At 42.3% G+C, this 18,905-nt stretch overlaps 1 protein-coding gene across 1 annotated transcript in view; it reads left to right on the plus strand.

Moving 5' to 3' along the window:
* The window catches only part of LOC308092913 (cadherin-2-like), an 82,762-nt gene that overhangs the window by 48,705 nt on the left and 15,152 nt on the right, over positions 1–18,905 (plus strand). Inside the window, exons 4-12 of the mRNA XM_080439045.1 lie at positions 5,625–5,789; positions 7,657–7,812; positions 9,629–9,773; positions 10,244–10,416; positions 11,596–11,733; positions 13,207–13,392; positions 15,492–15,745; positions 16,243–16,385; positions 18,263–18,496. Coding sequence (XP_080295171.1) covers positions 5,625–5,789; positions 7,657–7,812; positions 9,629–9,773; positions 10,244–10,416; positions 11,596–11,733; positions 13,207–13,392; positions 15,492–15,745; positions 16,243–16,385; positions 18,263–18,496 — 1,594 coding nt within the window. The remainder of the gene's footprint in view (positions 1–5,624; positions 5,790–7,656; positions 7,813–9,628; positions 9,774–10,243; positions 10,417–11,595; positions 11,734–13,206; positions 13,393–15,491; positions 15,746–16,242; positions 16,386–18,262; positions 18,497–18,905) is intronic.

The raw sequence follows: 18,905 nt of genomic DNA on the forward strand, positions 1-18,905 counted from the left end.
GCCCCCATTGCTATGTAACCAGGAAATGGAAAAACGGGTCTATCGACTGTTTAGGTGCTTTAACTCCATTGCCAGCGGATTATATCAGCCTGTTCAATTAGATAATATCTGTTGCTTGCCACTTACTGGAATTATGCCATTTCCCCTTCATCTGTCTGCCTCCCACTCTCTATTCTGTGGCTGTATTGCTGTGACATCAGTGAGCCCTTTTATATGGGTATTACAGTAATCACTGCAATGATGATGTTAGATTACGGGCTCTTGGATTCCTTAATGAACATCTCTAAATACAATAACCATGTTTGTTTTTACAAAGAACCACGGTTGCTTCGCCTCTTTTCTCCAGTCCCATACTTCTCAAATGAACGGTGCAAGTGGCCATTTCGAAGTGTGCAGCACCCCAGATAATCCCATTAACCCATTAAGACCTGAGAAGATTCTAGAAATGTCTTCTAAATCCTAACAGTTTTTTGAAATCTACGATTTTTCAAAAATAGCAGATATACAAGCTCATAGCGCGGCACTCGGTGCCGCGCTATGAGCTTGTATATCTGCTATTTTTGAATAGCCAAAGACGTCTAAAGTGACACAGATGCGTTCCAGGTATCAATGGGTTAAAGGTGAACGTCGTATTTTATGTGGCCACAGATTAAAAGTTAATGCTGACAGTTATGTCTAGTTGCTGTCAGTGCTGCAGGCTGCGGCGGGTCTCGTGGGCTGAAATTAAACTTCTTGCATTGGAATGATTTACCATGCCTTTTCAAAACACCATCGTTAGCTACTGACACTCATTTACTATAGTGACTCCTGCAGGTATGTGATTTTAATGATACCATTAGTCTCTGTTGACGGTTAGTTTAAAGACAAATGCAGACTTGTCCAAAACAGATAAACATTGCCATGCTACAGCTTTTTCAAAATGGAAGCCAAAACCTCATGCTGGCAGTGGTGGAAAGTAACTAAGTATATTTACTTAAGTACTGTACTTAAGTACAATTTTGAGGTATTTGTACTTTACTTGAGTATTTCCAATTTCCAATACTTTTACTTCTACTCCACTACATCTCGGAGGCAAATATTGTACTTTTACTCCACTACAATTATTTGAAAACTTCAGTTACTAGTTACTTTGCAGATATAAATTATGATATTATAAAACATACATTAACCACTTTAGCCCTGTTTTATACCTAGGCTATTTGAAAATAGCAGATCTACAAGCTCACAACGCGTCGCAGCGCGACGCGTTGTGAGCTTGTAGATCGGCTATTTTCAAATATTTAGTACTTTTACTTTTGATACTTTAAGTACATTTTGATGCCAATACTTTTGTACTTTTACTCGAGTACATTTTTTATTCTGGACTTTTACTTGTAACAGAGTATTTTTATATTGCAGTATTGGTACTTTTACTTAAGTAAAGAATTTGAGTACTTTTTCCACCACTGCATGCTGGCTGACGTGTAAATATATGTGACTGGAAACGAGCATTTATTTACTGTTCCTTCGGCTATTGCGTTGCGTGTCTTTTCCATTAGTCTGTCCCATTTGCCTTGATTTGATTGTAATGAAATCAGGGATTGAGTTTTCCCCCCTATCTTGCATGTTTATGAGGTCAGGAGCGGTTATCTCTCTCACAGAAAAAAATGAATGTCATGAATCATCATGCATCTCTTAACCCACTAAGACCGGGAACGCATCTGTGTCATTTTAGATTTCTTTGGCTATTCAAAAATAGCAGATATACAAGCTCATAGCGCGGCACCGAGTGCCACGCTATGAGCTCGTAGATCTGCTATTTTTTTTTAATCGTGAAAAAATATTTTTCCGATATCTTTTTCAAAAGACTGTTAGGATTTAGAAAACATTTTTAAGAATCGCCTCAGGTCTTAATGGGTTAATCACATCAGCGATTAGATTTTTTTATTAGCGCCATGAATGCCTCGGCCCCCAGGGAAATATTTTAATCAATGACAGCTAAACAATAAACTCATTAGCATGGGACTGACCTCCCCCTACTCAAGCTGCTGCTACTGTAAGTTCAACTTCACTGCCGACGTCCCCTAGGAGCGGTTGGAGGAATTTAATGTGAAAGCATAAGACGCACGTATACAGTACGCAGCAATCCCTGGGCCTGCCACACGCTTTCACCCAACACTTGGGCTATCATTCAGCAGCCTGTACCATTCTCCTAGTGTCTGAAGTAGTCCCGTAGTAAATATTTTACGTTTATTCATAGGATTTTAACAGAAGCATTCATTGCTTACATATCCACAACATGTAGCATAGCATTGCCTCACGTAGATCCCAATTAAGTCAAAACGGTAACATGGCAAGTTTGTTTTCCCCTAGTCCAGGGGTCTTCAATGTTTTTCAGGCCAAGGACCCCTTCGCCGAGAGAGCGATGAAGCAGGGACCCCCCCCCCCCCCACTACATAAGCCTATTGTATAAAACTCTGTTGCAAATTGTTGAAACTCTTTCATAGATTTCATAGATGGCTTCATTGACTTGTTTGACAGCACTGTCATCACTGTATTTTCAGACATTTAACCACTTAAAAACACTCAATACTTAGTGAACTTGACCTTTGGCTCTGCACTTGGTCTGCTCTTTTTTCCCTCTACATCAAATCTCTTCTCCGAAAATAGGCGATCTACAAGCTCACAACCCGAGATCGTCTATTTTCGGTTAATGTTCCCTTCAGAATAGGGATGCTAGGGTTCAAGTGGTTAAAAAAATTGGGTAAAAAAGTCCCTATCACACAAAGATTTGGCGGACCCCCTGTAGTAACACTGAGGACCCCCCTAGGGGGTCCCCGGACCCCCTGTTGAAGAACCACTTGCCCTAGTCAGAAGATGGAGGGAGGTTTTTCTAGAGTCTAGATGGGTGCAGAGTAGACCTCCAGCACTGCAGAGATAGATAGATGCGTGCTGTGGGCTGAGCAAAACCAAAGCCACGTCATTCATCATTCCAGACACAGGGTCGCAAATAATTACTGCTCTCACTCGTGCACCGTTTTAATAGGGTAATAGATATCTCTCTGAAGCGTGTGCTCCTTCGCTATCTGTCCCGCTCGCCTCTCTCTGCATTTCAAATGTGCGAAAGCAGTATAATCGGATTTCAAACATGATTAGTGGAAGCATCTCCGACACCTTCCACCAGATCTTATAGGAGGGGGGGGGGGGTTGCAGGATGTGGGTCATGTTGGAAAGCGCCAAATTATTAATTAATTTCTGTTTTCCACGCTGAAGTTTCTACTCTAGTTTCTAGCATTTGGCAACAGTCAGTGGTGGAAAAAGTACTCAAATGTTTTACTTATGTAAAAGTATCAATACTGCAATGTAGAAGTACTCTGTTGCAAGTAAAAGTCCGGAATTCTAAATTTACTTGAGTAAAAGTACAAAGGTACAAAGGTATTGGCATCAAAATATACTTAAAGTACCAAAAGTTAAAGTACTACAATGTTTAAAAATAGCAGATCTACAAGCTCACAACGCGTCGCATCGCGACGCGTTGTCAGCTTGTAGATCGGCTATTCTCAAATAGCCTATGTATAAAATAGGGCTAAAGTGGTTAATGTATGTTTTATAATGTAATGATTGATATCTGCAAAGTAACTAAAGTTTTCAAATAATTGTGGTGGAGTAAAAGTACAATATTTGCCTCTGAGATGTAGCGAAGTAGAAGTAAAAGTACAGAAAATTGGAAATACCTCAGATTTGTACTGTACAGTACTTGAGTAAATGTATTTAGTTACTTTACTCCACTGGCAACAGCAGCAGGAGGGAAGGGGGAGGAGGCCTTTTCGTAAGGTGTGTCTCTCTTTGCTCAGAGGCGTGTGTGATGATGCAACCAGAGCTACAGCTGTCATTCGCTGTGACTCTGACAACACTGTACATATTGTTTTTCTGTTGTCGCTGCTTTCTGGCTCCTGTGTTGTTTCAAGGTTATTTTAACTTTCACGCTGGCACTGCTTCAGTCCCTCTCTGTCTCTGGAGCAGCCCGGGCAATTTGAGCCATCTGGGTGTTTAGTGTCTAGCTTGCAGGTACCATCCTCCTTTGTTTCAAATCTCATTCATTACAGCCAAGGGAGGGTGGCTGATCCATTATCCCATTAAGACCTGGAACGCATCTGTGTCATTTTTTTTATTTGAGCAAAAAAAATAAGCATTATTTTACACTTTGGGCTATTCAAAAATAGCAGATATACAAGCTGCCGCGCTACGAGCTTGTAGATCTGCTATTTTAGAAAAATCGTGAAAATGTGTGCAAATCTTTGAATATATATATTGTTTAAAGCGAACATTTTTAACTCTATTCTTTGCTTCTGGGGGGTCCCTGGAACAACATATTTTGAGATGGGGGTCGGCGGCCAAATACATATCATTTTGGGGGTCCTTGACATGAAAAAGTTTGAGCACCACTGATATAGAAACATACGTTTTTTTTCAGAAAACTGTTGGGATTTAGAAGACATTTTGTAGAATGGGCTTCAGGTCCTAATGAGTTATGGAAGCCTGTGTGTCTGTGTGGGCATGTTTTATCAGGACGTTGAGAGAGGGGGGTCTGCCATTTATAGCAATCTGTTTTTCCGTAGTTTGGGGCGGGGGGGGGGGGGGGGGGGGTGTTGGCTGCTACAGTTGTGCCACCGAAGAATTTAATACACTTGCTTAAAGGCATATCATCACGGCCATTACTTGCTGGATTTTTTTTTTTAAGCCACAAAAGGAGTCTTAAAAATAATTAATTGTGGAAAGAACACGCATTTAAGATAACTGTTTTAATACCATTGTTTGGGCTTTGCAGAAGCGGGCAATTTTCCTCCTTTTTAGAGCATAAAATCCACGTAGTGCAATAGGAATGGCAAATGTTCCGCATTACTCACCAAGCAAGCACTATAACTATACATATATAGTTAGAAAATATATATATTCTGACTCAAGTGGATGGTAGAGTTCACATCACAACTATAACAACGACAATGGTGAACAATATATTTATCGGTGTAGTGCTTGGTGTGAACGGCCCTTAGACCTGAAGCCGATTCTATAAATGTCTTCTAAATCCCAACAGTTTTCTGAAAAAATGTTTCTATATCAGTGGTGCTCAAACTTTTTCATGTCAAGGACCCCCAAAATGATATGTATTTGGCCGCCAACCCCTATCTCAAAATGTTTTGTTCCAGGGACCCCCAGAAGCAAACAATAGAGTTAAAAATGTTCGCTTTAAACAATATGTATTCAAAGATTTGCACACATTTTCACAATTTTTCAAAAATAGTAGATCTACAAGCTCGTAGCGCTATGAGCTTGTATATCTGCTATTTTTGAATAGCCAAAGTGTAAAATAATGCTTTTTTAGCTCAAATCAAAAAATTACACAGATGCGTTCCTGGTCTTAATGGGTTAAGGGTAGGCAATAATCAATATTCACCGCCATTAATTTATTATAATTTAGCTCAGGCATTGCATCAGCCTTTCTATGACGTCTTAAGGTTAGATTCCCACACCTGCCCCCATACCAAAAAAAGCTTCTAGACTAAAGCATCCACCGAGAGGGATATGTTGTGTATGGATCTGATCGCTGTCTTGATTTCTAAAAATGATGTCATTTCCTCTTTCAGGATGTTGCTGACCTTGCAGGGACGACGGCCACGCTTTTGAGGGAAATAGCGTTCCCGCCGCGACGGACAAACGGCAAGCTCCAGCGCATGAAGAGAGACTGGGTCATCCCCCCAATCAACGTCCCCGAGAACTCCCGAGGGCCATTCCCACAGGAACTTGTTCGGGTAAGACAAATTTCAGACAAACTCATGCTCAGTGGTGGAAAGTAACTAAGTACATTTACTTAAGTACTGTACTTAAGTACAATTTTGAGGTATTTGTACTTTATTTGAGTATTTCCAATTTCTAATACTTTTACTTCTACTCCACTACATCTCAGAGGCAAATATTGTACTTTTACTCCACTACATATACTTGAAAACTTTAGTTACTAGTTACTTTTCAGATATAAACTATGATATAATGAAACATACATTAACCACTTTAGCCCTATTTTATACCTTGGCTATTTGAAAATAGCCGATCTACAAGCTCACAACGCGTCGCATCGCGACGCGTTGTGAGCTTGTAGATCTGCTATTTTCAAATATTTAGTACTTTTACTTTTGGTACTTTAAGTACATTTTGATGCCAATACTTTTGTACTTTTACTCAAGTACATTTTTAATTCCGGACTTTTACTTGTAACAGAGTATTTTTATATTGCAGTATTGGTACTTTTACTTAAGTAAAGAATTTGAGTACTTTTTCCACCACTGCTCATGCTCGCGCCCACACACACGCACACGCACACGCACACACGCACACGCACACGTACACACTGTGAGTTACCCTAGCCTCCCCCGCCTCTCCCACACTCCTTCAAACACATTTATACTTCCACGTCCAACAAAAGTCTCAATATTTACCACCCTTTTGCTAAAGGTCAGGACACTTTGCTCACCATATATGGGCTGTTTATCTTTTTCTTTGAAACACAGAGGAATCTAAAGTGCCCACCAGTGGGCTGTTACCCCCGTTGTCTGTTGAGATATTATCCCTCCTTTTTATCATGGCTCAAGGACACACTGGCTGGCTGGCACATCCATTTTGCTAGCATTCCCCTGGTCGCGGCAGGGTGTGGGCGGCCCGACAGAACACACAGCAATCCTTCTCATGTCTGTTAAAGAAGTAGATCCCTTCTCGCCATAAGCTGACTTTCCTGACTGACTGCTAAGTCCCGTATATACCATCTGTATGTATTGTGTTTAATCCAGCCCGTATTAAGGGGGGATGTTTCTGGGCTTTAATGGATGATGTGAGGGTGAGGAAATCGCCTGTTTGCTCAGCGTGTGCTCCAGGATGTGGAACGCGGCGGTGTGTCTTAGCTTACACGGCAAGTGGGATTGACGAGTATAGACGAGACGGAACTGCTTAAGCACAGTAACACACAGCTAAAAAAAAAAAGCCAAACGCTTCCCTTTACCCACACGGTGGGTGGAAGGAAGCTGCCTGGTCCTATTTAATTTTTTAATCACTCGTGCAGTACCCATTGACAGAGTACTTAGTAGTGATGTGTCGGTCATGATCGATTCGTTCAAAATAAACTAGTTCTTTGCCGTGAACGCGTACGAGCTCGTTCACTTTCTGAAACTGCTACGTTCACGCTAGCCCTCCCCTCCCACGGGACGGGAGGTCGGGCTGTACGCGCGACGTAAAAAAAAAAACGCTCCCGCGATGGCGTTTTACACTAGAACATAGCGCTACTGAACGAGAACGTGAACGAATCCATTTGAACGAATCGTGAACGAAATCGTTCGTTCACTGAAATGACCGTTTTTTCCCCACCACTAGTACTTAGTGCAGTATCCGTTATCAGAGAGTACTTTGAGGCCAGACTTTGACATCGGTCATCTACGATGCACCGAGATTGTGCGTCTCCATAATATACTGTATGGGCACAAAAGAAATGGACACAGACAGACAGGCAGGCACACAGACAAACAAAGATTCCTGGATTTATAGATGGATAGCACTACACTATATACAGGTCTTACTACTACTGTTGTGTATCCATTATTAATAACTCCCAACTCTGCCTTGCACACACAGATCCGATCGGACCACGATAACAACCGCGCCCTGAGGTACAGCGTGACGGGGCCCGGCGCCGACCAGCCCCCCACCGGCATCTTCATCATCAACCCCATCTCTGGAGAGCTGTCCGTCAACAAGCCCCTGGACAGAGAGCACATCAATAACTTCCATGTGAGTCTGCAGACTGTAAAATGCATTTTCATGTTGCTCAGACTTAGACGCATTAAGACCTGGAACGCATCTGTGTCATTTTTTTGATTTGAGCTAAAAAAAAGCATTCTTTTACACTTTGGCTATTCAAAAATAGCAGATCTACAAGCTCGTAGCGCGGCACCGAGTGCCGCGCTACGAGCTTGTAGATCTGCTATTTTTAAGAAATCGTAAAAATGTGTGCAAATCTTTATATATATTTTTAAAGCGAACATTTTTAACTCAAATCTTTGCTTCTGGGGGTCCCTGGAACAAAATATTTTGAGATGGAAGGGTCCGCGGCCAAATACACATAATTTTGGGGGTCCTTGACATGAAAAAGCTTGAGCACCACTGATATAACAACAATAGTTTTTCCAGAAAAATTGAGACATTTGTTAAGACATTTGACAAGTCACAAATGTTCGCTTTAAAAAATACAAGATTTGCACAAGATGTGATTTTTTTATTTTTTAAATAGCAGATCTACAAGCTCATAGCACGGCACCGAGTGCCGCGCTATGAGCTTGTAGATCTGCAATTTTTTGAATAGCCGAAGAAATCTAAAAATGACACACAGATGCGTTCCCGGTCTTAAAGGGTTAATGGCCTACTTCGTCATAAAAGAGTGTCAAGCAAAAGTGGTGAAAATAGTCGATCGCACTTGTGAGCTTGTAGATCTGCTATTTTAGCAATTTCTGTAAATCTTCGTTCCATTTCACTGAAAATGGAACCGTTTTGGACAAGGTTTCCACCCGACGGCCAAAAAAATGAACACTCAGGGTTTTGCTAGTGTAACCAACGTCAAAGAAAACCCTCTTCTGTGCCTTTCTGAGCCAAAGTGTTCTTGCCTGCGACAATCTCTTTGAGCATGTTTTCCCAAGCCTGCTTTATCTCGTGGTATGGTATGTGTTCTTGCTGGTGGGGATTGTGCATTCCAGTCTGGCCGGTTGGCCTTTGCTCAAGGACCCCTCGTAGCCCAAACAGCCCCCCCCACATACTGCTCCATTGAGGCCCCGGGGTGGTGTGCCGTTAGTCCTTGAAGAAATCTGACTTATCCGTCTGAGAATTTAAAGGATTCTATTCTTTGTCTTTGACAAATGGCTATGAAGTTATTTGGCATAAAAAAGCTACTTTGCCGTGATAAGGCCACGGAAGATATGGATTCTCAGCTCCAGTGTCTGTTTGAATAAAAAGGAAACTTTTGAATACAACTAGGGCTTTTTGTGTTGGTTGATGGGTTTCATTCTTATAGCAGTATACTTTTGTTTGTGTGTGTGTGTACACACACTCATGGATTAAAGTTCTCAGTCGCCATGACTCATTTGGATTCCATAGAAGCCAGCATGTCTTCTATGGAAGCATGTTGCGCAGCCTATTCTATGAGCTCTCAATGCGTCACTTGTAGACGGGCTATTTTCGGTTATTATTTTAAGATTAGAGCATTTGAAGTGGTCAAACTAGCAATATGTTCAGAAGCAGCTTCCATAAAGTCTTAATAGTCTCGGATATTTCATATAAAAACAAAGGTTAAAGCCTCAATCTGTGATTTCTTCACCTGGTTGGCAGTATGTAGAAGAACAGCAGGGACAATGTTACTAAAGCATCATCATTTTACATATTGTGTTAGTTGTTTAGGAATCAGCACTAGTGTGGGGGTGGGGGGGCTTCTTTCATAATGTTTCACAAATCGCACATTAGGCCATAACATTTTCAGTCGTGATATTTTATTTTGCTTTCATCCATGTATACAGTGTATGTACTATTTGTTTATTTATGTTTTATATCCTTTTCCCAGCTGAGAGCTCATGCGGTTGACCTCAACGGCAACCAAGTGGAGAATCCCATTGACATCGTGATCAATGTGATCGACATGAACGACAACAGGCCAGAGTTCATTCATCAGATCTGGAACGGCACCGTCCCTGAAGGTTCCAAGCCAGGTAAGGCCCCAGACCAGGCCAGGCCAGGCCAGGCCAACCCAGGCCAACCTCCAGCTCTGCTCTCTGCTCCAATAGTGCTGTAGTCTGGAGCAATCCAGCTCTACTTTCCGTTTCGACTATTAACAGATCAAACGGCGCCATGATGGCACTCATGGGGCGGCTGCTTTGTTAAGTCGGCTGCTGTTAAGTATTGACGTGATCTATGCATTTGGTAACCTCATGAGAAGTACTCTGGCAGCGTATAATACGAAGGTTTTAAAATCTGGAGACTCACTCACTGCAGCGCCATTCCAATTATAATGCCTTCTTCATTGCCAACCTATAGTGCATTAAGTGTAGCTAAATTTGATACAGTACTTGATTGAGAGACAAAAGGCTGTGTTTGCGACGTGCGTGTCTGTCTGTCTGTCTGTCTGTCTGTCTGTCTTGTCTGTCTATTTACATGTCATTTGTGTCATTCTTTCCTTCAGGGACGTTCGTTATGACTGTAACGTCTGTTGACAAAGACGACCCTAGAACAGCCAATGGAATGCTGCGTTACAAGATCCTGTCCCAGAACCCTGAGAGCCCAACCTCTAATATGTTCACCATCAACAACATGACAGGAGGCATCATTACTGTGGCAGCAGGCCTGGACAGAGAGGTTGGTTTCTCTCTCTCTATCTTTCTCTGTTTGTCTTTCTGTCTCTCGGTCTCTATCTTTCTCTCTCTGTCTCTCTCTCTCTCTGTCTCTCTGTCTTTCTCTCTCTGTCTTTCTGTCTCTCTCTCTCTCTCTCTCTCTCTCATCATTAAAATGATGGGCTTCAGAGTTCTCTGAGCACGGCCTCTCATTAGCACGGCCATCCATGAACATGAATTCATTTTCTCTTTGGTTATTCATAAAAACGAGAAGTACAAATAGCCACACACTTATTTACTACTACACGGTGGCAACTTGCCTCGTCGAGCATTTAAATGTTAAATGTCTAAACGCATTTAAATCTTTCACAGCCCTGTCTTTATTTTGTTCTCTTTTCCTTTACTATAAACTCTCATTTAATTGGATTGCACAGCTGTGTGGGATGGGGAGGGGAGGGAAAGAAAATACCAAGAGGCAAATAAATATATAAAGCGAGAGCCAGTTGGTGTAATTCTGGTGAGAGCAATCTGGACTAGGTGGCTGTTCAATCACTTCCGCCCTGGGGCCGCTGTTAGATGTCCGGCAGTTGCCACCGTGAAAGTAATTTGCCCAGTTCTCATTACCCCGCAAACTGGTCCGTCACCTGAGTGCCTTTTAATGTGAAAGGAGTCATTTGTTACCTCCGGATCCCCCATCATGCCTCATGATGTTCCACAGTGCAAAGAGGTGTCTCTTTCACACGTGTGCAATCATAACGCCTCAATCCTCCTCCTGTGGGGGAAAAAATGGGAACGTGTTATCGGGGAAAAGCTGGCGTTAGTCATCGCAATTAGGTCGGCGAGCAAATTCTGTATCGCGAATTGAAAGCTGTACATTGATTGTCATTGGTTTTGTTTTTTTGTTTTTCCCAGAGACAGGACCAGCGTTGCCAGATCTGCTTATTATAATTTCCCCGCAATATTTTATTTGAAAATAGCCGATCTACAAGCTCACAACGTGTCACAACTGAGCTTGTAGATCAGCTATTTTCAAATAGCTGATGTATATGTTAAAGTGGCCCATAGTCGCTTCTTTTGGGCTGGTTTTCCTAGACCCTGGTTGCTTGTTTCTCTCACAGAATCTGGCAACACTGGACAGGACTTTATCAGATATTGGAAAGGTGTTTTAAATGGTCCGGCTGTTTTCTTCTCTCCTCTCCTGCAGAAAGTGCCTCAGTACACGCTGATCATCCAGGCTACCGACATGGAAGGCAACCCCATGTATGGGCTCTCCAACACCGCCACCGCACTCATCAAAGTCACAGACGTCAACGACAACGCCCCAGAGTTCACCGTCGACACGGTAAGAATGCCACTCTTAACTGATTCACTGCCAATCACGTAGATCTACGCGAACCGCATTGAAGCCGCCACGTGCCAATCGCGTAGATCTACGTGAAGTGAAAAAAATATATATATTTTTTTAATGTTTTTTTTTCCAATTTCACCCAAAGACCAAGGAGATATGATTAGTTGAAGATCTAGACTCCTATCCACTTCCTTGTTAACTTAAAACTTTAAAATGCTGTATTTCGGCTCCTGAGTACTTTTTTTTTTCCAATGAAAAACTCAAAAAAACTAAAAAATATGAAAATACCTCTGGCAGTTAATGTGTTAATATCGAATGCCAGATTTATACTTAATCTTACAACGGTGTCCCGTGCTGAAAATATGTGTATTGTTTTGATACAAAAACAAAAGTGCTCGCCGGCAATTTTTGTATTGTTTATTCGTCACTCCCCCGGGTTTTTTTACAAAGTATAAATCAGGCTTGAGGCCTTGACACAGCAGCACCCGAAAAGCCTCTCCCCACCTTCCTCCCTATAATGTGGCTACACACACACACTCAGCCAACACTCGCACATTCACTTCTGCTTGCCTAGCATGTTTGGAGCAACGTCAACATCCCCGCAGCCAGCCAGCCATGCGTACGCTGTTATAACCCCCCCCCCCGCTCCAAATGTTGACACATGCAAGCACCGCCATGGCAAGCTAGCGCCGACCGTGCATCAGAGTGAATGAGGCACTTATGGCGGCTGTGAATAACTGAAATGTCTAATGCAATTGTTGTGCCATCAGTGCTAGGGAGCGTGTGAGATGATCATGATGACGTGATAAGTTGCCGTAGATATCTATTTACCTGGAATGGGTCCTTGGTGGAGGCCTCCGTATAGTGGTGGAAAAAGTACTCAAATTCTTTACTTAAGTAAAAGTACCAATACTGCAATATAAAAATACTCTGTTACAAGTAAAAGTCCAGAATTAAAAATGTAATTGAGTAAAAGTACAAAAGTATTGGCATAAAAATGTACTTAAAGTACCAAAAGTAAAAGTACTAAATATTTGAAAATAGCCGATCTACAAGCTCACAACGCGTCGCGATGCGACGCGTTGTGAGCTTGTAGATCTGCTATTTTCAAATAGCCTATGTATGAAATAGGGCTAAAGTGGTCAATGTATGTTTCATTATATCATAGTTTATATCTGAAAAGTAACTAGTAACTAAAGTTTTCAAGTAATTGTAGTGGAGTAAAAGTACAATATTTGCCTCTGAGATGTAGTGGAGTAGAAGTAAAAGTATTGGAAATTAGAAATACTCAAGTTAAGTACAAATACCTCAAAATGTTACTTAAGTACAGTACTTAAGTAAATGTACTTAGTTACTTTCCACCACTGCGTATAGCAGGTCTCTCTCTCTGTGTACTTTCTGCTGCCCCAGCAGTATCACTAACAGCTCAACTGTTGACTCCGGCCTCATGGTTTATTCATCGCTTAGTTCTTCGGCGAGGTACCAGAGAACCGGGTGAACGTCATCGTGGCCAACCTGACGGTGACTGACAAAGACCAGCCCAACACGCAGGCCTGGAACACCGTCTACAAAATCTCCGGCGGCGACCCCACCGGCAGGTTCTCCGTGCCCACTGATCCCACCTCTAACGAGGGCCTGGTAACCGTGGTCAAGGTAAGAAGACCCGTCTGTCCACAAAAACCACTACGCCTCCTCTCGTCTCCCCCGAGAGGTGTTCACCTTGAATGCATGAGATCCAGATGAATTGTTTATAACGCTGCTTAGTGCACCACACACCGCATACTGGAGTGAACCGTGGTGCAGGTCAGTTTATATGTGAATGAATATAAATGAAAAATAAATAAATGTTTTAAGACATACATATACATACATAGATTACATACATGGTCCTTTCTGCGGTAGTGCACACAGCAAAGTGTTAATTTCACTCCTTATGGGTACATTTTTTAAGTTAACCCATTGAGACCTGAAGCCGATTCTACATGTCTCCTAAATCTCAACAGTATTCTGAAAAACTTATGTTTCTATATCCGTGGTGCTCAATCTTTTTCACGTCAAAGACCCCCAAAATTATATGTATTTGGCCGCAGACCCCCTTCAAAATATTTTGTTCCAGGGACCCCCCAGAAGCAAAGATTTGAGTTAAAATTGTTCGCTTTAAAAATGTATCTATTCAAAGATTTGCACACATTTTCACGATTTTTCAAAAATAGCAGATCTACAAGCTCGTAGCGCGGCACTCGGTGCCGCGCTATGAGCTTGTAGATCTGCTATTTTTGAATAGCCCAAAGTGTAAAATAATGCTTTTTAGCTCAAATCTAAAAATGACACAGTTCCAGGTCTTAATGGGTTAAACAACACTGAGGTTTTTGCTGTGCGGTGTTGATTTTGACCGCACATTTTGATTTAGTTTTCGTCATAGTCTTTTGAATAAAATTCCATTTCGTTTTGGTCCTATTTTAGTCATCTGCAATGTTTTAGTTTTTGTCTAGTTTTAGTCGACTAAATATCATAAGGTTATAGTCGACTAAATCCACAGTTGATTTAGTCGACTAAAATGTATTTTGGCGGTGCCTTGATGGCGTCGTGATGGCTGATTTTACACTTGGTTGCATGCTGAAAGTAGCCGATCTACAAGCTCACAACGCGTCGCAGCGCGACGCGTTGTGAGCTTGTAGATCTGCTACTTTCAGAGCGCAACACCCGAGCGCAACCAAGCATAAAAGGACTTGTCTTTTAGTTCTACTGGATCTCTTCTCCACTAGTCCCTCACTGACATTTTAGTCTAGTTTTTATTTGTTGATGAAATTGTCAATATATTTAGTCTTTAGTTTTAGTCATCATAGCTTAGTTTTTATTTCGTTTTTATTTAGTTTTCATCAGTGAAAAAAGGTAGTCGACGAACATTTTTCGTCATAGTTTTAGTCGACGAAATCAACACTGCAGTGGTGGGTCGCTTGGGGGTTGATCTCTATCCAAGGAATTTCTTCTTTTGGGAGTGAAAACTAGTATCTTTCTGCCGAGACCTGGTATTTTACAAATTGAATCTATATTCCATCAACAAACAGCATTGTAGAGAGCATTACATTCATTCTCATGAAAAAAAAATTATAAAACTTTTCTGCACTCAAGGCATACAGTGCAAGTCACCAGGAAACCTGCAAATGCTTTGCAGGTTTTTGCACTCAAAAAGATTACCACGAAAGCCAAAAGGCATTTAGATAGTTTTTTACGAGGGGTTGACAAGAGCATACAGACGTTCCAGCCTGTAGCTATCATCAGTGTTGTCAGTACACTGATGTATGCTGATGATGGCTGCAGGGTGGAACCTTCCATTCACTGTCGTTGGGAGGGGGAGCGATGAGAGAGGCACACGAGGAATTCATAAGAGTAGGGTTAGGAAATCTGCTCGTTCGCAATACGCCGGAGCCAATTTGAATTTGCACCACAAAATGATGCCATCGCTTCATTTAGGTGATCATCATCGCAACGATGATGAGCTTGATTATGATCATGTATCACCATCAACCTTCCTTCAGATACTGTAGTCTGTGGTAGGGGTCATTCCGCGATGAGCTCCTCGGCAGCAGAGAGAAATCTATCTTTTGTGTTATGTCCCGAACGCACTTGATGGATATTTTCAGAGATTGTCACTTACTGACATTTTTGACAGTGTCATTTCCTTTTGTTTATCTTGCATCACATTTTGTTCTGTCGCGTTCAGCATCCTCTATTAATCTTTCCCCCCCCAGCCTATTGACTACGAATCATTCAGGACATACGTACTGACGGTGGTGGCGGTGAACGAGGTGCCGCTGGCGCGAGGCATCCACTCGCCCCGCCAGTCCACCGCCACCGTCTCCATCCGGGTGCTGGACGTGAACGAGAGCCCCTACTTCGACCCCAACCCCAAGCTCATCAAGCTGGAGGAGGGAGTACTCCCTGAGTCGACGCTGACCACCTTCACCGCCCAGGACCCCGACCGCTTCATGCAGCAAAACATCAGGTACTTTCATGAAAGGACTGGAGGGTTGGACCATTGTGTCAAGGCACACAGTGTGGAGCCTAATTGAAACGGCATATTTTCAAAGGAAGCTCATGAAACCAGGTGCAGTGAATATAGTCCCTTTCATGCCTGTTTTTATGCCTTTCCGTGGCAATGCTCATTACTCGGGATGCGTTACGGATAAAGCTGTGCTGAGAATTCACCGTCATGTTGTTTTGAAGTCTTAAAGGGATATTCCACTTTCAAATAAAATAAACATTAAAAAAAAATATTTAAAAAAAATGAAAGAAGTTATGGCAAAATCACGGCCCCCTCACACATTAGTAGGACACTCTAATGCGTGAGGGGGCCGTGATTTTTCCATTACTTTTTTCATTTATTTTTAATATATTTTTTAAATGTTTATTTTATTTGAAAGTGAAGTATCCCTTTAAGTGAACGCTAAGGATTATGAGCCTTTTCGTTTAATCGCTCAATTCTTTTGTCTCCTCTCTCAGATACGCAAAACTCACGGATCCTGCCAACTGGTTGAAGATAGACCCCAACACCGGCCGAATCACCACGATAGCCGTTCTAGACCGAGAGTCCCCCTTTGTGAAGAACAACTTGTACAATGCAACGTTCATGGCCTCGGATAACGGTATGTCACCACGGTCCAAAAATATCACCCTCTAATGCACTAGACAGTACGTTTTAGTTGTTTTAACCCATTAAGACCTGGAACGCATCTGTGTCACTTCTTGATTTGAGCTTAAAAAAAGCATTATTTTACACTTTGGCTATTAAAAAATAGCAGATATACAAGCTCGTAGCGCGGCACCGAGTGCCGCACTACGAGCTTGTAGATCTGCTATTTTTGAAAAGTCTAGAAAATGTGTGCAAATTAATATATTTATATTCTTTTAAAGCGAATATTTTTAACTCAAATCTTTGCTTCTGGGGGTCCCTGGAACAACATATTTTGAGATGGGGGTCGGTTGCCAAATACATATCATTTTGGGGGTCCTTGACATGAAAAAGTTTGAGCACCACTGATATAGAAACATGCGTTCTTTTCAGAAAACGGTTAGGATTTAGAAGACATAAGTAAGAATCGGCCTCAGGGTTAATGGGTTAATGTGCCTGCCTGATAACAATGCCGTCAGCAACAGATAGAGTCATGTTTATGAAAGTAAACATGGCACAAGGTTTGCTTTGTCGCCAATCTTTTTGAAGGTCTCTCTCTTCTTCTCTACCCCAGCAGCACACCAAATAGACTGCTTTTGTTATTTGCCTTTTATAACCAGACACTGCTATATCAGTGCACCCAATCTCTGGAGGATTTCTTTTCCTCAGAGGCAACAAAAGCGGCATCCATGCTTGAAGGGCGCAGCTTCTGCGCCAAGCACTTGGCACGTCTGGTATGCCGGCGAAGCTTTAGTCGAAGGTTAATGTGGTAGCGATCCTAGAACCGAAGGTGTAGCGTGCGGGACATAGTCACCTCTCTCTGCACCGACATGATTTTTACCTCTGTTCAGGTTTACCCTGTTCTGTGGAGCATGGCTCAGGCCAATAAGCTTAAAAACTCCACCAATAAAGCAGGTTTCTCAGCCTTAATGGGTCAGGATTGGATGACTAGCTCCTTTGAGCGTGGCCCAGAATGGTAAAAAAGCCTCTTAACTGCAGTGAATGCATAGAAGAGGATGCTGAGAGGAGGTGACAGTGGGCTCTGTCTGCCGGGTGCGCTTTTAGTATTCCCGTCCCGTTGGCCTTCTTCGCCAGGAAGATATTCCTCAGGCACATGCATGTGCTTAACACACACGCTCACGTAGGCATGCATGCTCAAGCATGCACCCGCGCACACACACACAAATTTGTACTACTATATTTCCGAGAACATCAACATTTTAGGAAGCCGATTTTATAATTGATTTATGATATTTTTGGGGGCATTTTTAACCGCAAGTCTAAAGCTGAAAAATAGCCGATCTACAAGCTCACAACGTGTCGCGCTGCGACACGTTGTGAGCTTGTAGATCGGCTATTCTCCGGTGTTTGACATCGCCGCACGTTCACAACTAAGTATACAATAGGGGAAAATCTAACCCCAACCCCCTAAATGAATCTTTCTATCTCTAAAAATATGTTTTCAACTTTTAAAATAACAATTTATCTTGTGAGGACCAAGAAAATGGTCCTCACAACATCTATTTCTCACATTCTATTACACTTGTGGGGACGTTTGGTCCTCGCAAGTATAGTAATACAAACGCACGCACGCACGCACACACGATGTGGGTGTGAAGATATTGCCCAAATATCGGTCGGTCGCTCTGACTCACCCTCCCCATTTGAGATTAGCTTCTCAGATCATTATGCGGTCTTCGCCCACATGAACCGATAGCTGTTTGAAGTGCCCTATTTTAATGTGCTTTCCAGAGAAGAAGGACTTGCTTTGTGTTTTTGTTGTTGCATTATACAACGTTCTCATAAATATTTTGTTATTTGTCTTTATGCGTTGCCCACGCGGGTATCCAGGCATACCGTCAGCAACGGGCACAGGCACCCTTCAGATCTTCCTACTGGATATCAACGACAATGCCCCGCGAGTGTTCCCCCAGGAGGCCGAGGTGTGTGAGAAACCGGAGCCCAATGCCATCAACATCACGGCGCTGGACGAAGACTTGAACCCCAACGCCGGCCCGTTTGCCTTCGAGCTGGCCCACAGGCCACAAGACGTTAGGAGAAACTGGACCATCACAAGACTCAGTGGTAAGTGAGAAGACACAAAGTACATGAGCGCGTTTGCAGCATGTAGCAATTGGTTAATAGTGTGTTGCCATTATTGTTATTATTTACTAGTAGCACTATTTGAAACGGAAATCCCGTAATTCAAACTGGGTCTAGAGCCAAATTTGTACCGCTGAGCTAAAACAGAACACCCACTTGGTGAGGGGGAATATTGCGCTTATAAGCTTCAGGCAGTATCACTTGTCAGCCAGTCTACACAGTTCTCAATAGAAGAGAAGGCAGACAACCTACAACAACAGATTGTTTAAAATAACATTTTATTCATCAAAATTCAGGTTTGCAGCTTAAATATGACCTTAACACATTGATTGCCAAGATATTAAACATAGTTTTCTATCTCCGTGCCGGTGTATAATTACCTCAATGCGAT

The sequence above is a fragment of the Gymnoscopelus braueri genome, assembly GCF_963280865.1.
Source record: "Gymnoscopelus braueri genome assembly, chromosome: 10".
In the NCBI taxonomy this organism is placed as follows: Eukaryota; Metazoa; Chordata; class Actinopteri; order Myctophiformes; family Myctophidae; genus Gymnoscopelus; species Gymnoscopelus braueri.